The 16,726-nt window shown below is 40.3% G+C and overlaps 1 protein-coding gene across 3 annotated transcripts in view; it reads right to left on the minus strand.

Moving 5' to 3' along the window:
* The window catches only part of Smurf2 (SMAD specific E3 ubiquitin protein ligase 2), a 98,432-nt gene that overhangs the window by 10,289 nt on the left and 71,417 nt on the right, over positions 1-16,726 (minus strand). For 2 of the 3 annotated variants that reach the window (XM_055592357.1, XM_055592355.1), the window contains 5 exons: positions 13,141-13,333; positions 11,218-11,321; positions 5,336-5,450; positions 3,151-3,329; positions 113-250 (listed from right to left, as the gene is read on the minus strand). In XM_055592357.1, the coding sequence (XP_055448332.1) occupies positions 113-250; positions 3,151-3,329; positions 5,336-5,450; positions 11,218-11,321; positions 13,141-13,333 (729 nt within the window). The remainder of the gene's footprint in view (positions 1-112; positions 251-3,150; positions 3,330-5,335; positions 5,451-11,217; positions 11,322-13,140; positions 13,334-16,726) is intronic. The other variant, XM_055592356.1, reaches the window with a different exon arrangement.

Raw genomic sequence — 16,726 nt, forward strand, 5'->3', positions numbered from 1 at the left:
TGTTACAGCAGTAATATCTCCTAAGCACTTAAATTTTTTTCTATATTCATGTCCAGGAATCTTTTTTTTCCTATTAAATTTTTAATTAGTATTATTAAATTCAAGCATTTACCTGACATATTCTTTCTTATTTTCTTCACTAACAGGGATACTTTTGCCATTTGGTTTGAGTTCATGCTGAATAATTTCGCCATATGCATTATGTTCAACACAGAAGGTATGGTCCAGAACACCCGTGATATCATTTTCACTAGGTAAGAAACAAAAAAGACATGTTAACTGGGAAACCTCCCTCAAATCTGCTACAGTGTGTTCACTGGTGAGGCTGTTCAGCTAAGACAGTACTATGATATAGCAGATACAGGGCCAACCTTGAGCCATCAATTCTTATGCTATCATGCTATCTTTTCTTCCATAGAAAAGTCAAAGAGCTATCTCCGTATAAATATAGACAACATTCTACTTCCGGAGCAACGAGAATGGGCTGTGCCACATACCGACTCTTTTCAACTACAAACATGGATTTTGGTGTCTAGATAAAATGCTCTTCTGAACATAGGCACCTCGAGACCAAACCCATGAGCATTGTCAGTGAGAAAGCAATCTGTGAACTGCACAGACCTAGCACTGCCTGAGTGCCTTCCCACACAGAATCAGCTAGCAGTTCTTACTTTGTAAAGTCTGGTTCTAATAATCACTGTCTTCATTGAGATGAAAGAGTAGGACAGGCCAGATGACTTTGTGGACAAGTGCTCAGTACATGACCAAACCTCACCGCGGTCCCCGGGACCTACTTGATGAAAGCACTTACTTCCACAAGCTGTCATCTGACTTGAACATGCATGCTGTGATATGCTCGTGTGCTTCTGTGCCCATCCCATACACACAATACACAAATACACAATATATATATTTTTTAAACCAATGGTAGAGGCTGGAGAGATGCCGCAGTGGATCCAGGTTCTAGTCCCAGCACACAGACAGTATATCACAAGCATCTGTAACTCCAGTCCCAGGGGATCCTATGCCCTCTTCTTCTGGTCTCTGTGGGCATGGCATATGCTGACATATGGCACACAGAGGCAAAACACCCATACACATAAATAAATAAAATATTCAAAAATATATTTTAAAAATCACTATTTACTAGCACTTGGAATTTACTATACTGCCACACGCTGGCTGAGACAGACTCTGCATTAGTCTTAGGACACTATGACAAATAGTGTGTTAGCTTAAAACAGTGCACAGTTTAAGCACCCTCGGTCTGAAAATCTGAAATGCAAATGTTCCGAGAAACACTTAGGAAATTACCTTTAGGCTATGTATGTAAAATGTGTATGAAATGAATTGTGTTTACACTAGGGTCCAGCCCCCCAAATATCTCAAACATAAGCAAATATTCTAAAACAGGTGAGGGGATTAAAATCTAGAAACACTTCTAGTCCCAAGGACTTCCAATAAAGGGTTATCAATCTGTACTAGATTTATTTTCCTTTACAAAGTGATAACATGGGAGAAGGCCTAGATCCGGTCTCAAAGCCTGTGAACCAGCCAAGTCTGGTAAGTGTAGCTCTCCCTTTCACTAAAGAAGCTTCTTTTTGCTGCAAATGGAAATTATCAGACTTACAACTGGTCATAATGCAGATAGTAAGTGGTCACGGGCTGCCTAATCCTACTTGATAATCTACAGTGTGATCTTCACACACAGCTCAGGAAGATGTCAGAAGAGAGCAGAAAGATTCCAAGAGCAAAAACAAAAAACAAAAACAAAAACAAACAAACAAAAAAAGGATTCCAAGAGCCACAGGACCAGGAGACCTGCTATGAGACAGTGTCTCCTAGACATGATAGGAACGTGGCACCCAGGAAATTTCCACAATATGGCTGCCTAAACAAGACCTGCAGACTGACAACAGCAGTTGTTATGCCAACACAGATGGAGAAACTCTAAAGGCTCCCGCCTAGAAGAGCTACAGGCAGTTGATAGCTACTGAGGGAAGGAGAATCAGTTTTCTTCAGGGATGAGTCTCCAGATGGGTTAGCTAATCCCAGCTAATACACCCTACACACAGACACACTGGCAACACTAAATGGACTCACCGCGGGTGTACACACACACATGCACACATAATTATGTGTGTAACTTCAGTTCCAGGGTATCTGACACTCTCTGCTGGCCTCCTTAGACACTGTGCACACATATGTATGCTGGCAACAACAGCACACAAAAAATAAATTTTCTTGTTTGTTTTTAAAGACAGGTTTTCTTCGTGTAGCCTCGAACTCACAGAGTTCTACCTGCCTCTGCCTTCCCAAGTGCGGGGATAAAGGTGCACCACCACACACAGCTTCAAATGAGTATTAAAAACCTTCTGAAATAATACCGTAGGCTGGAGCTCTGTCTCAGTGGTGACGTCCCTGCCTCGTGCTCACGTGGCCGAGTCTCCCTAACTTTTAGAAATCTCAGATGTGCAGGGAACAGCAGACCAGGGGCAGGGTGGGGGCAGTTTTACAGTGTTTTATCATAAACCACGCATCTTCTGTGCCTATTTCAAATTAAAAAAATAAGTACTTAGTTTTGAAATGTATTTTCTTGTTTTACTGTCTACTTTTAAAAATATGTTACTATTATTTTACCTCTGTATGTATGTGTATTCTGCCCACATTATGTCCATACACCGTGTGTGCCTAGAGCTTGAAGAGGCCAGAAAAGGGCAATAGATCCCCTGGAACTAGGGTTACACACAGGTGTAAGTTACCAAGTGGGAGCTGGGAATTGAACCCAGAACTTCTAGAAGAACAGTCAGTGTTCCTAGCCACTGAGGCCTCTCTTCAGCTTTCTCTTTTGAGACAAGGTGTCAGTATGTTGTGGAGGCTGGCCTTGACTTCTTGACTCTCCTCAGTGCGTGCCTGTGTGACTTTTCATATACTGTATGTGTGCAGGTGATCGTGAAAGCTGATGAGGGCATCAGATCCCCTGAAAATTTCATGATCTGCCTCATGAAGAGTCCTGGGAAATGAACTTGGGTCCGCTACAAGAGCAGTAAGTGCTCTTACCCACTGAGCCATCTCTCCAGCTCCTAGCTTGTATCTTTTTAAAGGCTCAGATGCTAACTATGATAAACAGATGTAAGAGTCAATACGTACAGTATCCACACCAAACTATTATGAAGGTCTGGATCAACTAACTCCATGTCGTCCAAAGTAATTGACTTCCCGAGCAACTGTTTATAAAAAGGCAATGTGAAACCACCATCAATATAATGTCCATGGAATACAGCCATTCCCATTATTCGCCCCACAAAGTGGAAATAGGATAAATGTTCCTGAAATGAAGAAGAGGAAGAGGAAGAAGAAGAAGAAGAAGAAAAAAAAAACAAAACAACACAACATGATATAAATACACAAGTTAGAAACTGTCTGGGAATCTGTCTTAATAAAAAGTAAATATTTACACAACGTTTTTTCCTTCGTTTCTCTTCCTCCCCTCCTTCTTGGTTTTGTTTGAGACAGGGCTTCACTTGTAGCCCAGGCTGGCCCTGAACTCATGGTTCTCCTGTCTCATTTTCCCGTTGCTGAGATGACAGGTATAAGCCACCATGCCCATATCTCTCTCCCAGGGCAAAGGCCCTTTAAAAAACAATTCCTTTATAAACCTGTATGAAGCTACTTGCATGTCCTGTTCTCTGAGTGCTTTGTCAAGAAAGAAAACTTTTAATCCTAACATCCTTGCTTCCTTGACCAGGCAAAGACTGAACTTCAGGACTCCATGGATTTAAGACATGAATTTGGTATCATGTTTGGATTAGTCCACCAACTACTGTTCATATAAAAATTAATTAGTCCCTGTAGGACTAGTCCACATTTGGACATAAGGACAGTATACAGAGAGGACAGCAAGGTGACAAGACCCAGGGGTCCAGGTCCACTCTTGGGAAGCACCCAGCAAAGGTCAGATGACAAGCAGATGGGCAGAAGTGAGCTCTCCAAGAAGCAGCTTCACCTTGACAAAGAATTGCCTGATGAGCCCATGCCACCACACGTAGATACAACTATTCATTCACCATATTGTTTGATTGGTTGCATTATCTGTATTTTTTAATTCTTTTGCTTTTCCACTTAATAAGTAGTCTTTAATCTCACCTTAAAACTTATTTTATCTTAAAAATATCTATTTTTTAAAGAAACACACGGTTATTTCAAAATATTTAGATAAAACATATACAAGCAAAGAGGATGTTATGTCACCCATTATCTAACACCCAGAGGAAATGATTATCACTTTCTTGTTGTAGAGCTTTTACTGTTTTCTCTTACATATATCTATCAAAGCTGTACCACATTATTACATGATCATTCCCTTAATATCACTTAACATATAATGAACACACATCTTCATCACACATCATTTTTATCTCATACTCTTTAATCTCATAGTATACCCCTGTATGAAAACATAACAGATTAAATTAGCGGTAACTACTAACATTTGGAAGGAAGCTGGTGGTAGGGATCAAACCTCGGGCCTCACAAATGCTAGTCAAGAACACTACTACTGAGCAACAGCCCCAGCCTTAACTTTTAAGTGTTTAAGGATTTAAAAAGCATAATTAAATACTTAATATACAGGGTCTCATGTAACTCTTACAACCCTTTTCTAAGGTGCAAACTCTTCCTATTATTTTTTTTTATTAATAACTGAAGTTTAAGGCAATAAATTATCCCACAGTCACAAAGATATTAACTTACATAACAAGAGTATGATTCTGTATCTTTTTGTTTTGATTTTAGGGACAGGGTCTCATAACATAGCCCAAGCTGCTCAGTAAGAAGCAGGTTGGCCTAGAGCGGCATGACCTGCTACCTTCGCCTGGAAAGCACTGAAATCTCAGGTGTAAGCCTGCACACCCAGAGATTCCGTGTCTTTCTAATTTCAGAATCTATGTTCTTTGTTTGGTTTCTTTCTTTTACTTCGAAACCAGGTCTCACTATGTAGGCCAATCTGGCCTCAGCCTTTCAAGTGATGTGATTACAAGCATACACCACTGGACCCAGATCAAGAACAACCATTTACACAGTTTTAGGTCATAATTTTATATGGACAACTGTGTTGTATCCAATGAGGGATAATCAATAGCAGATAGCCTAGTGGTCCAATGTAGCACACAGCTGTAATCATTTCTGGGACAACTTTCAAAAAAAGGAATTGCTGAATCCAAGGGTGTGACCACTTCAGCCATGTGATTCCTCTGTGATAAGCAATCACACTGACATTTAAGATGAAAGCAGAGAGGATCCCACAGATTCCCACCGCTGTGAGCACAGCTCATACCGGATTAACTGCAGAGTCGGGGTTGATCTGTAATGTGTAGATATCATCTCTGGAATACTGGAAGAGACCATAGTAAGGATTCAACATTTCATGCGACAGGAGATACAACCATTCCCTAGAAAACAAACAAAGTAATCTGTTAATTAAGATATGCCATCAGTCACTCTAGGAAATACATATTGATTTTTAAATTTATTACTATCATGAATGTGCATGATGCATGTGAACACGTGTGTCACAGCATTCATGTGTAGGTGTGATGACAACTTTGTGAAGTTGGTTTTCTCCTTTCCCTTTCAAGTGGGCTTGGGGACCAAATAGACTGCATAGCAAATGCTTTAACATGTTGGACTTTACCCAGGCTGGCCTCAAACTCACAGAGATCCACCTGCTTCTGCCTCAAGTGCTGGGATGAAAGGCAAGCTCCGTTATGCCCAGTTTCCACAGTTCAAGTTAAAAGAAAATACAGTACTAACTGTGGTTCTACAAAATCACTACAGAAAACGAATGTTTAAAAGCAAATAATATTAACACAGTTATTGTTCGTAATTTGAAGCAATTTTATTATACTTTAGCATCAGCAAGTATAAAGGTACTACCTAAGAGTACTACCTAAGCTGCTCATGCATCAGCAAGTATAAAGGTACTACCTAAGAGTACTACGTAAGCTGCTCATGAGATGCTGTGGCCCTGTAGTATAGCACTCTGAATGCTAAGTAAGATTTATAACCCATGATAAATCATCTAAATGTCTATTTTTATCAGAAAAGATTTATACTAGTTATAAGTTTACCTAATACAAACAGTAGGCAGATTCCTGTGAGTTCAAGGCCAGCCTGGTGTACCTATTGAATTCTAAAAAGGTCAGGGTGTATGGAGAGACCCTGACTCAAAAAAGACACACAATACAGCATGAATTTATTCTTACTTTTTGGGCAGTGGAAATGTTTTGTAGTGCAGAGAAGAGAGGAGGAAGTTTTACCAGGACAGTAATAGAGAGACAGGTTGCAGAGAACTCAGGTAAAGACTGAATGAGCCAGAGATGAGAAGGAGCCAGAAGATTAGATTGCTGGAATTAGGTTGATGCCAAGCAGGGCAATTCAGAGGCTGAGAGAAAAGCCATATTGAATAAGTCAGCTGGGAGAGGAGTCTGAGCCAAAACAGCTGAATTGAACCTGCCAGCCCAGAGCTCAGAAAGAACAGGAAAGGGTGAGCTTATTCAGCAGTAAGTCTCAGAGGTTGAAAACACTTAAGGCCTAGATTAAATTGTATGGAGGCAAGAAGCTTCCAAGACTAGGCCTGGGCTAGCAGTAAGCCTCTGAAACAACAACTGAAACAGGAGAATAAAAGTTCATTTTACACTGCAGTACTGTTTTAGTAAAGATGGGTCAATGCCTATTTCATTACCTTTTATTGTATAAAGCCTAAAGCAAACCCTGAAGCACACCCAGCTATTCTACAGCTCTTGGTGCAGGTGGACACAAAGGCCAGCCGGCATTCTCTGGGCATGCCCCACACCACTTCTTCCTTCCTGTTGTACTGGACATAGAGCACGGAGCTCTGTATATGCTAGGCAAGTACTTTCCACTGAGTTATCTCCCCAGTCCTCTTTTACTTTGAAATAGGTCTTGTTTGCCTAGGCTGGCACTGATTTACTCTGTAGCCCAGTAAGTCTTAGACTTGTGATTCTCCTATCTCAGCCTCTCAAGCAGAGTCAGAGTACCACTGACGCCCGATTCCATATCTTACCCTTTTTCAGACCCCTGTGGCTTTCAAGTGTGTGTCAATGCTTTAAAACAGCACTACTGCCAAGTTATCAAACTCTCCACAATTTTCAAAGTATAAAAGATACCTGTCATCTTGGTGAAAATGAAGTAACTAGTCTAGGACTTAATACTGTTAACAAATTAAAAGAAAATGTAATCAAATTACTATTATGTGACAGAAAAAGAGGACCGAAGAGCAAAACCAGGATGGAAGTCTCTACATACGCAGCCTCCAATGCACATACCACATATCTGATGAGTCTGGTATGCTCTGCTTGTGTGTATGTGTGCAGCTATTTTTTTTTTTTTTAAAGAAAATCCAACTTTTGTTTTTTTTTTTTTTTCCCAAGTTTTTAGATTACGGATAGGGACAAAAATGATCATTTTTAGGTCAAACTACAGAACGAAATTCACACAATACAATTCACTCATTCATTTCCACATCCCATTTATCTGCCTACACTTCTATAGTAATGAGGTTAATTTTAAAGAGATTATTCACCTGATCTACATAACTGTCACCAGCAGATAAATGGTTTCCTTACATTCAAATTCTACTTTTTTTAAGGTCATCTTATTTTAAAAAATTAATTAATTTATTAACTTTACATCCCTCTCATAGCCTCATTCCTGCTCTCCTTTTGGTCGCACCCTCCCTCCAATTCTGTTTTTTGAGTAAATAATCCCACAAAAATTAAAGTCCTAAAATATATATGCAAGAGATGATTTTTTTAATCTAAACTATACAGGTAAATGGATGAAACTAGAAATGATTTTATGGCATAAGGTGACCCAGACCCAGACAGACAAACACTGCACATTCTGTGATTCCTAGCTCCAAATTTTCAGATGTAAGTATATAACCTGGAGTAATTGCAGAAAGTAGGAAAGTAAAAGGGGCCAAGCAGGTTGGAGGAGGGCGTGAGAGAAAGGTAGCAGGATGAAGGGGGGAATGGGAGACATGGGGTGGGGGTCTAATTGGAAAGAAAGTTGGGATAACTAACACCAAGGATGTCTGATAAAGCCTCAAGTGTTGGTGGTTGGTTACTGGCCCTTAAGATCTGCTTACACCCCTCTTCGTTTTGTAAACCTGCCTAAGACATATCTGACTGGTTGATTAAACAGCCTATACCTTGGCAGGCAAAATTGGGGGGCGTGGCTAAGGTTCCTGGGCTCTGAGAGGACAGATGGAGAGGAGGAGGATGCCATGATGAGTTAACCTGGAGAAGAAATCACGTGGGCCTGGAGGAAGGACTCCAATAATGGTATAAATAGGTCCAAATGAAGGATACAAGCAAGTACCATGGGATTATGTGTGGAAGGTGGAACAGATGAGGAGGATTAAGTGGATAGAACTGAATTGGGGCTGAGAGATGGATGGTGAAGATATCGAGACAGTGTAAGGAAAATATCTGCCTGGCCCAAGGTAAATAAGGCAATTATAAATCTAACAGGTGTCTGTGTCTTATTATTTGTGATAGCAGGTTAAATAATACCACTGTGATAATAAACATTTTATAGCCCAACACTTCTAATATTTTTTATTTACAACAACACTCAAGAAATCATATTATTTTATATTTACCTAAAATTATAAATAATGCATCTAAGCATACATGAGTAGACAGACAAAGTTATGCCACTTGGGCTGACAATGTTCCCCACAAGAGCCAGAGTAACTCACAGAAACCCCAGTACCAGGCATTCAAATTTTCTGTTGGAGCTGTTGGTCAGCATAGGCTAAGTGGCTCTCAAAGTAACAGAGGCGACTGCTGTTGCCCTTGGTTGCCTCTCAGAGGTTGAAGGTAAGCCCCTACAGCTGAAGACACTGCACCCTTCAGACACAGGACGCAGGATCGGGGATGGATCTAACCCAAAGCCTCTGCTCTGCAGTCCTGCCTTCATAGTACCATAAGTACTATGTAAACTGTCATGGAAGGGATGTGACCAGTAGTCTTATCCAGGTGTGACACCCATGAACTGTAACAATGACTAGCATGTCAAGACATACATAAAGGTGCCTTAGTGATAACTAACAGCTGCATAACTGGACAGTAGGCCCACTCGATGAGAGGAAACTCATGCCTGGTCTCAAAAACCTAGCCAACTACCAGAGGCCAATGAAGTCATGATCTTAAAAGAGAACCACCACATTGCTAGATCAGCAGAATTCCCAATTTCTAAAACTTATCTATTCATCCAAAACTCTCATCCCTCATCAAAGAAGCTTCTCTTTAGAGCAAATTGAGACAACTGTAGAAAAGCACAACTGGTCACAATGCAGATAAATGGACATGGGGAACCCAACCCCAATGGATACATCTACAATACATCCTACACCTGAGGCTCAAAGACGATTTCAGAAGGGATGGCAGGAAGACTGCAAGAGCCAGAGGACCAGGAATGTGCCTCCTAGAAAAGACAAGGAAGCTACAGCCATGATACTGTAACAATATGACTGCCTAAACAAGACCTGAATGATAATGTCAACAGACACACTAACGTGGAAGGGGGAACTCTCATGGGAGCCTGGCCCTCAACAAAGGGCTAAAGTAACTAATGACTGCTGAGAGAGGGAGAATTAGCCTTTTCTAGGGATGAGCCCAACTGGTTATCCAGTACAGACGGTCAGGCCTGAAATCATATACACCCAAGCCACACTAAACAAACTCAGCATGCTGAGTTTTGCATTTATATAAATACATAATAATAATAATAATAATAATAATAAAAGAGGCTATCAATTTGAGGGGGCATTAGACGGATGAGAGGGAAAGAGGAGGAAAGTAACGCAATTATATTTGAATTTAAAATTTGTAATAAAAGAAATAACCTAAACAGGAAAAAATATTAAAATTCAATAAAAATGCATAGAACAGTTATTTAAGAAAAAAAAAACAAAAACAAAAACAACCTATAAACTAGGGCTGGAGAGATGGCTCAGTGGTTAAGAGCACCACCTGCTCTTCCAGAGGTCCTGGGTTCAATCTCCAGCAACCACATGGCATCTCAGAACTGTCTGTAACAGTTACAGGGGATCCGACACCCTTCTACAACATACATGAAAGCAAAAAACCAATGCACATATAAAACTCTAAATAAAGTGCATATTTTTAGGTGGAAGGCTGATAAACACACGGCACTAACAAATTACAGGACTTGGTGAAAACACACTTTACTTCGGTTGGATTTAAAATATGAGAACCAAGACTACTCAGCGGTCCTTACAACAGCTCAGTTCAGGGCTGTGCTTCAACATTTATATAAGGTGAATGTCACACTGGAAAAATTCTGACAGCATACGCACTATCACAAATAAGTTAGATTCAATGTATGATTAAGAATGTAGCAGAAACAGCATACAATACTTCCTCTATTAAAATATTCTAAGGACCATTGTGAAACAATGTACAAGTGAGCAAATATAATATGTCCTTGTTTAGCAAAATAAAACAAAAGAACATGGCAAGGGAAACAGCATTCAGTTTAAAACTGGCAGTGTGAGGCAGAGGAAATAAGATGTGTTGAAGATGGGAGATGTGAAATGCAGGCCAGCCAGTCCTACCCAGAGTTCCACGGGCTCCCACGGCTGTAAATATGAACCACCTTTCGACACTCTAACACCATGGTGAATAAATGCACTAGGATTCATCTGAACTGCAAACACTGGGGAGCTTTACACTTGAAATGCTCATGACAGTTACAAGGTACAGACATATCTTAGTTTTGTTTAGTAAAAAGATCCATATAGGGGCTGAACAGATGGTTCACCAGTTAAGAGCACTGTCTACTTTTGCAGAGGACCCAGGCTGTGCTCCAGCATACAGAGTGGTTCACAACTGTAACTCCAGTTCCAGGGAACCCAGTAGCCTTTTCTGGCCTCCTTGGGCACTGCACACACATGGTACACATTCACACACACAGGAGAGATACACAGATCCATAAAAAAGCAATCAAATAAATACGCAAGCACATGGTACACATTCATACCCACAGGCAAAATACACAGATCAATAGTAGGTAGACAGGTAAATAGATAAATAGATACACAGATAAACAGGCGGACAGATAGATTAAGTAAGTAAATCCATGTATCGTTTACTCTCATGTCTTTACCTGGCAACTCCTCCATAGTCAAGGCCTTCTTCTCCACGAAATTTTATCATTAATCGCTTCCAGAGATCTTTTGGTCTCATTTTCATGACCTGTCGATATGATTCCTGAAAAATAATTTTAATATACTATTATCATCAGGTACTTTAGCCTCTAATTTTAATTTTTCTTTCCCTCCAATCTATAGAACTAATTTAAATCAGAGACATAAGTAGAAACTAAATGTAATAAAAGCACAGTTCTAAAAGAACACAAGTAAAATAATTAGCATGATATTAATTAGACAGACAACTTTATAACTGGAGGACATGGTCAACACAGACTCTCACAAAGCCCAGGCTGGCCTTGAACTCCCTATGTAGACAATGTTGGCCTCTGGATAGCCTGGAGTTTGCTATATAGACTAGTCTGGCCTTGATCTTGCAGAGACCCACCTGCCTCCAACTCCTGAGTACTTGGACTATATAGCTAGATATGGTGGCACATGCCTTATTTTTTTTCCTTATATAAAATCCCTTTACGGTAGCCAACAGCTAGATCCTGGCTCTTCTGTACAAAGACCCTCGTGTGAGTTTTATAAGATAATCAGGAAGACTTGGTGAACATATCTGTTTCTAGAGGTCTGGGGTGGCTGTAGGTCTTGGAGATGGCAATCAAAGGCAGCCCTTGTAAAGCTGCCCAGGGTAACCACAGCCAATACTGGCCATCAACAGCAGCTTCTTGGACACAAGTGCTAAGATAATGGCAGTGCCACTGAGCCAATGGCCTATTACCTTGCTTGGGACAGTATGATTTATCTAACTCCCTTGGTAGCCTCTCTGTACCAAGACAATGGAGAGTTTAAGATGATGGGTGCTTGAATGCTGGTAGCTATCTTACTGGTGTACTTAGCACTAATAGCAATGTGCCCATTGTAGTCTCCAATGGCCAACAATGCCTTGAACCTGTTCTACTGGCCAATGCAAGTCTGCTTTTTAAATTGCCTTAATCTTCACAACCTTAACCATGAAGGATACCCTAAGAAGTTATTTTTTAGATGCTGATGGACAAGGAAAAAAAGAAAAACTCTGGCTAGGGACTTTTTTTTTAATTTATTTTTATTCATGTGCATGTGTGGGTGTCCACGGAGGCCACTGCATCCCCTAAATCTTGAGTTATAGATGGTTGTGAGCCTCCAACATAGATGCTGTAACTGAACTCAAGTCCTCTGGAAGAACAAGTACTTTTAACTGCTGAGCTGTTTCTCTAACCCCTAATCCTTATGTTCTTAACCACACAGCCCAGAATGGCAGGATGTACTGGTCGTCTCAAGCCTTGCTTCCCTCATCAAGCTCCAAGACTCCAACATTGGCCATGACTATGATCCTGGCCCGAGTGTTATCTACAGAGAGCCTCTAAGGAAGCTGCCTCTGCCTCCCAAGACTGGGAACCTGGCCAGTGCAACAGTATTTTCCAAGTGGGAAGACATCATTTTGCAATACAAATGACAATTATAACCAAGGCCAGAGAGACTGTTCTGAGAGACAAAAAGCTCATCTGGAGGCAGATCTCTGTGAACTGGCAGCCAGCCTGGTCTATAGAGTGAATTTCAGGATAGCCAAGACCACAAAGAGAAACCCTGTCTCGAAGAAAAAAAAAAAAAAAAAAAAAAAAGGAGAAATTAATGAGAATGCTTTCATTCTAATCATGAGTTCCAACAATGTATCCTTAAGAGCAAAACAAACTCAAAGCATAATGGTGCAAGACTTTAATCCCAGTACTTAAGGAGGGAGTCAGAAACAGATTGTTTTGAGAACAACATGGTCAACACAGAGTTTCAGGCTAGCCACAGCTACACAGTGAGACTTTCTAAGTACAAGAGTAAAAACTAAGAAAGAGCAAAACACTAAATTTTCTTCTAATTGATACTGAAGCTCATATATTTACCTCAAAAATCTCTTCCCTAGACACCTCAATGCGGCAGTGGCCAGCTTGAGGCTGTTGTTGGGAAAGTTCTTGCCGCAAGATTTTTAGTTTCTGAACCAAGTCTCGCTTGTACCGTGGCACTGTCAGGCACTCAGTGTCATCAGGACACAAGGACACTACTTGTTGTTGCTGGTCTTTCAACTGGTTCTGACGACTGGAAGGAAACAGAAATATTATCAAAGTACTTTAGAACATAAGAGATTGCAATTCTACATTTAAATCAGTATGAGCCTATACAGGAAATTATCAATTTCTAAGCCTTATAGGGGCATATCATCAGCCTGATCAAACTGATTACCGAGCCTCTTATTCATAAAGCCTTATGCAGATGCTAAGAACAATTGTTCAGATACCATTTCCTCCACATCATCCATCATCCAATTTAAAATTCAGGCAGGTGCCAAGCACTCCTTGTATCTACAGTCTATTTTTCTGAAAGAACCAAATAAGAATCTAAACTGGCAGCTCCATAGAGACCCTTCCTCCTATACCTGTTTCAGTCTAAGCCACAAGAATGAAAAAAACAAAAACAAAAAAACAGTGAAGGAGCCTGTTCCTCAGCCGCACTAAGGCGTGTGAGAGTTATGGAAGTTATGATGTCAGCACTAGTCAAACAGTGGGGATGCCAATCTGCTGCCTGTAAGGCCTCTGGCAATGTCCAGGGACCTTACTAAGCAGTCAAATTATTTTCTTGAAATAAGTGAGCCTGACAAACAGAAAAGATTCAAGTAAGTTGTAATCTTTGTTCATAGTATTTTTAAAGGTTTCCTTTTAATTATGAGGTAGAATTTCAGTGATAGCATTGAAAACAGCAGGAATAGTGTTAAAGGATGGGAACAGAGAGAGGAAGGGGGAAAGATCCTCCACAGTCAGGCTGAGTTCAAATCCCAGCTCCAGCACTTTCTCTGTAGCTCTGGAAAGCTGTGAAACTGACTGAGACCCATTTTCTTTTTCCTTTTTATTTTTTTTAAGATTTTATTTATTTTATATATGAGTGTTCTATCTGCATTTACACCTGCCAGAAGAGGGAATCAGTGGTTGCTGGGAATTGAACTCATGCCCTTTGGAAGAACAGACAGTGCTCTTAACCACTGAGCCATCTCTCCAGCCCCAAAGACCCATTTTCTCACTGATGAAGATAGGACTGAATGTGGGTGGCAGAAAACATGCTTATCCAGTGCTGGACACAACACACATAGTCAATGTTAGTTATTTTAACCACTATGACTGATAGTTACTTGCTTTTTTGTTTGTTGTTTGTTTTAATTGTACAAAGTGTACTTTTCAAACAAGAACCTTCTTCCAAAAGGGGATTTCTGAGAAGGATCTGCGTCCTTGGCCAGGTGATTTACTGAGCCCTAGTGCCAATACTTTGCAATAGTTTAATAAAGATGATATGCAGAGGCCTCAAACACAGGCACTGCTTAACATCAGAAACATCCCTCTGTAGGGAGTATCCACAGCATCTCAGGGGAGAACTGAGGGGGGTCCAGGCACCCAAAGCACAGCTACAGGCATGTGCACATTACACAACAAACCTGCTGAAGACTTCTAACAACTTCTCACCCCCCCCCAAAAAAAAAGGAATTCCTGACTCTTCTTAGTTTAAATTCAAGATTCCACTCTAAAATCTAACTTGCACACTCTATATTTTTCTAGCTTAAGTAATTACCTTCTACATGATTTGCATAGCAATCTACATTTTGCATCTTAAAATACTGAAACAGGGAAAAAAACCTCTTAAAAATCAAAGTAATCTATAAATGTTTGTTAAGGTTACATATAATCCATATAAAACAGTTCCCTAAAATTCAGACTAATAGTTAAACCAACTTCATTATTTTATTATTTAGCTGACGGCCAAAGTCTTAACTCCAAGAATTTATTTTGCCACAGACACAGACACTCACCCACCCTCCCTTTCCTCTTTTCCTTCTTCCCTCTCTCTTTCTTTCCCTCCTTCTCTCTCTGACTATATGGGCTTTTAAAATTATACAAAGGAATAAAAACCACATTATAAGCCAGGCATGGTAACCCATATTAGAAGCCAGATCATTCTCTGCCACATAGTAAGTTCAAGGCCATACTGAGATACACTGAGACCCTGTTTTGAAACAAACACACATGCTAGAGCTATCAAATAAGGTAACAATGCATCTAGCCAGGCCTGGCGGTGAGGGTTAGCTACTCAGGAATTTTAGCACAGGATTCCAAGTTCAAGGACTAAGGCCACAGAATGACTTCAGGACCAGCCTGGCAACTCAGTGATACTCTGTCTCAAAATCACACACACACACACACACACACACACACACACACACACACACACACAAATAAGCTTACCATATGAATAGTTAGGAAAATAAAAATTAAAGATTCCCAGCACTTGGGAAGCTGAGGCAGGAGAATAAAAAGTTCAAAGCCAACCTAGATTATAAAACCAGTTCCAGGAAGCCTGAGCAACAAAGATAAACCTCATCTCCGAACAAATATCACAACAAAATACAATTTAAAATACCATCATAGGCCTATCGTGGTGACATATGCCTTTGATGCCAGCATTCAGGAGGCAGAGACAGGCAGATCTTTATGTGTTCAAGGCCAGCCTGGTCTACCCAGTAAGTTTCGGGTCGGCCAGGACTACATATAGTAAAACCTTGTCTGAAAGCAAAACAAAAACACAACCCCAAACAAAAAATATCAAATTTGCAATTTTGATTTTTTTTAAAGCTACTGAAAGTTTTTAAAATATAGTTTCCTGAGAAACAAGATGCATAGCATACCACACCACACAGAACCACATGGGAAAGATCAGGGTGTTCAGACACAAAACCAAGACGTTTTGGGCCCATGCCTTTACTAGGGTACACCATGAGAAAGGCAAGGCCAGGGAGGGTGAACAGATCAGTAAACAAAGTCAGTAGTACCAAGGACTTGGCAGAGATGACATAGTGTTAGCAAAAGACAGAAGTGACTTACTACTCAGGAAAAGCTGCCCTTACATATATTTAGGGCACGGCTATCCCAACATACCCAAGGGGAAGTCAGAGGACAACCTGCAAGAGTTGGCTCACCCCTTCTATCTTGTGAGTCTCAGGTAATGAACTCAGGCCTGGTGGCAAATATCACCCACTGTCCCAGCTCATGGTCCTAAAAACATCTTATGATGCTTTGATTCTACCAGTATGTTCATGCTCCAGAGCAGTGCTACTCAAAGAAAATAGTGCACACTGTACTACTTCGCTACTTAGGCGCAGATCTTCATGAACAGATTAACAGCCCGTGATTTCCTATCGTTTCTTCAAATCCTTACAAATACTTGTGAATTTCATTTATAACAAGATTCTAGCATCTAGCCCCAATAAGAAAGTTCTATTGACATAATTAGTCTGACAGGGTAATTATAAACATTCAAAAAAGCACACAAACATACATGTTAAATTTTTTTTGTATTATTCTATTCTAAACAAGTGGTAGCCAGTTCTCATTTACATTTATCTCACTGAGTCTAACCCTAAAAAGATTAATGAAGCAAGAATATTTTCCA

This window comes from Psammomys obesus, unplaced genomic scaffold (genome assembly GCF_907164565.1).
Source record: "Psammomys obesus unplaced genomic scaffold, mPsaObe1.curated_primary_1811, whole genome shotgun sequence".
NCBI lineage: Eukaryota > Metazoa > Chordata > Mammalia > Rodentia > Muridae > Psammomys > Psammomys obesus.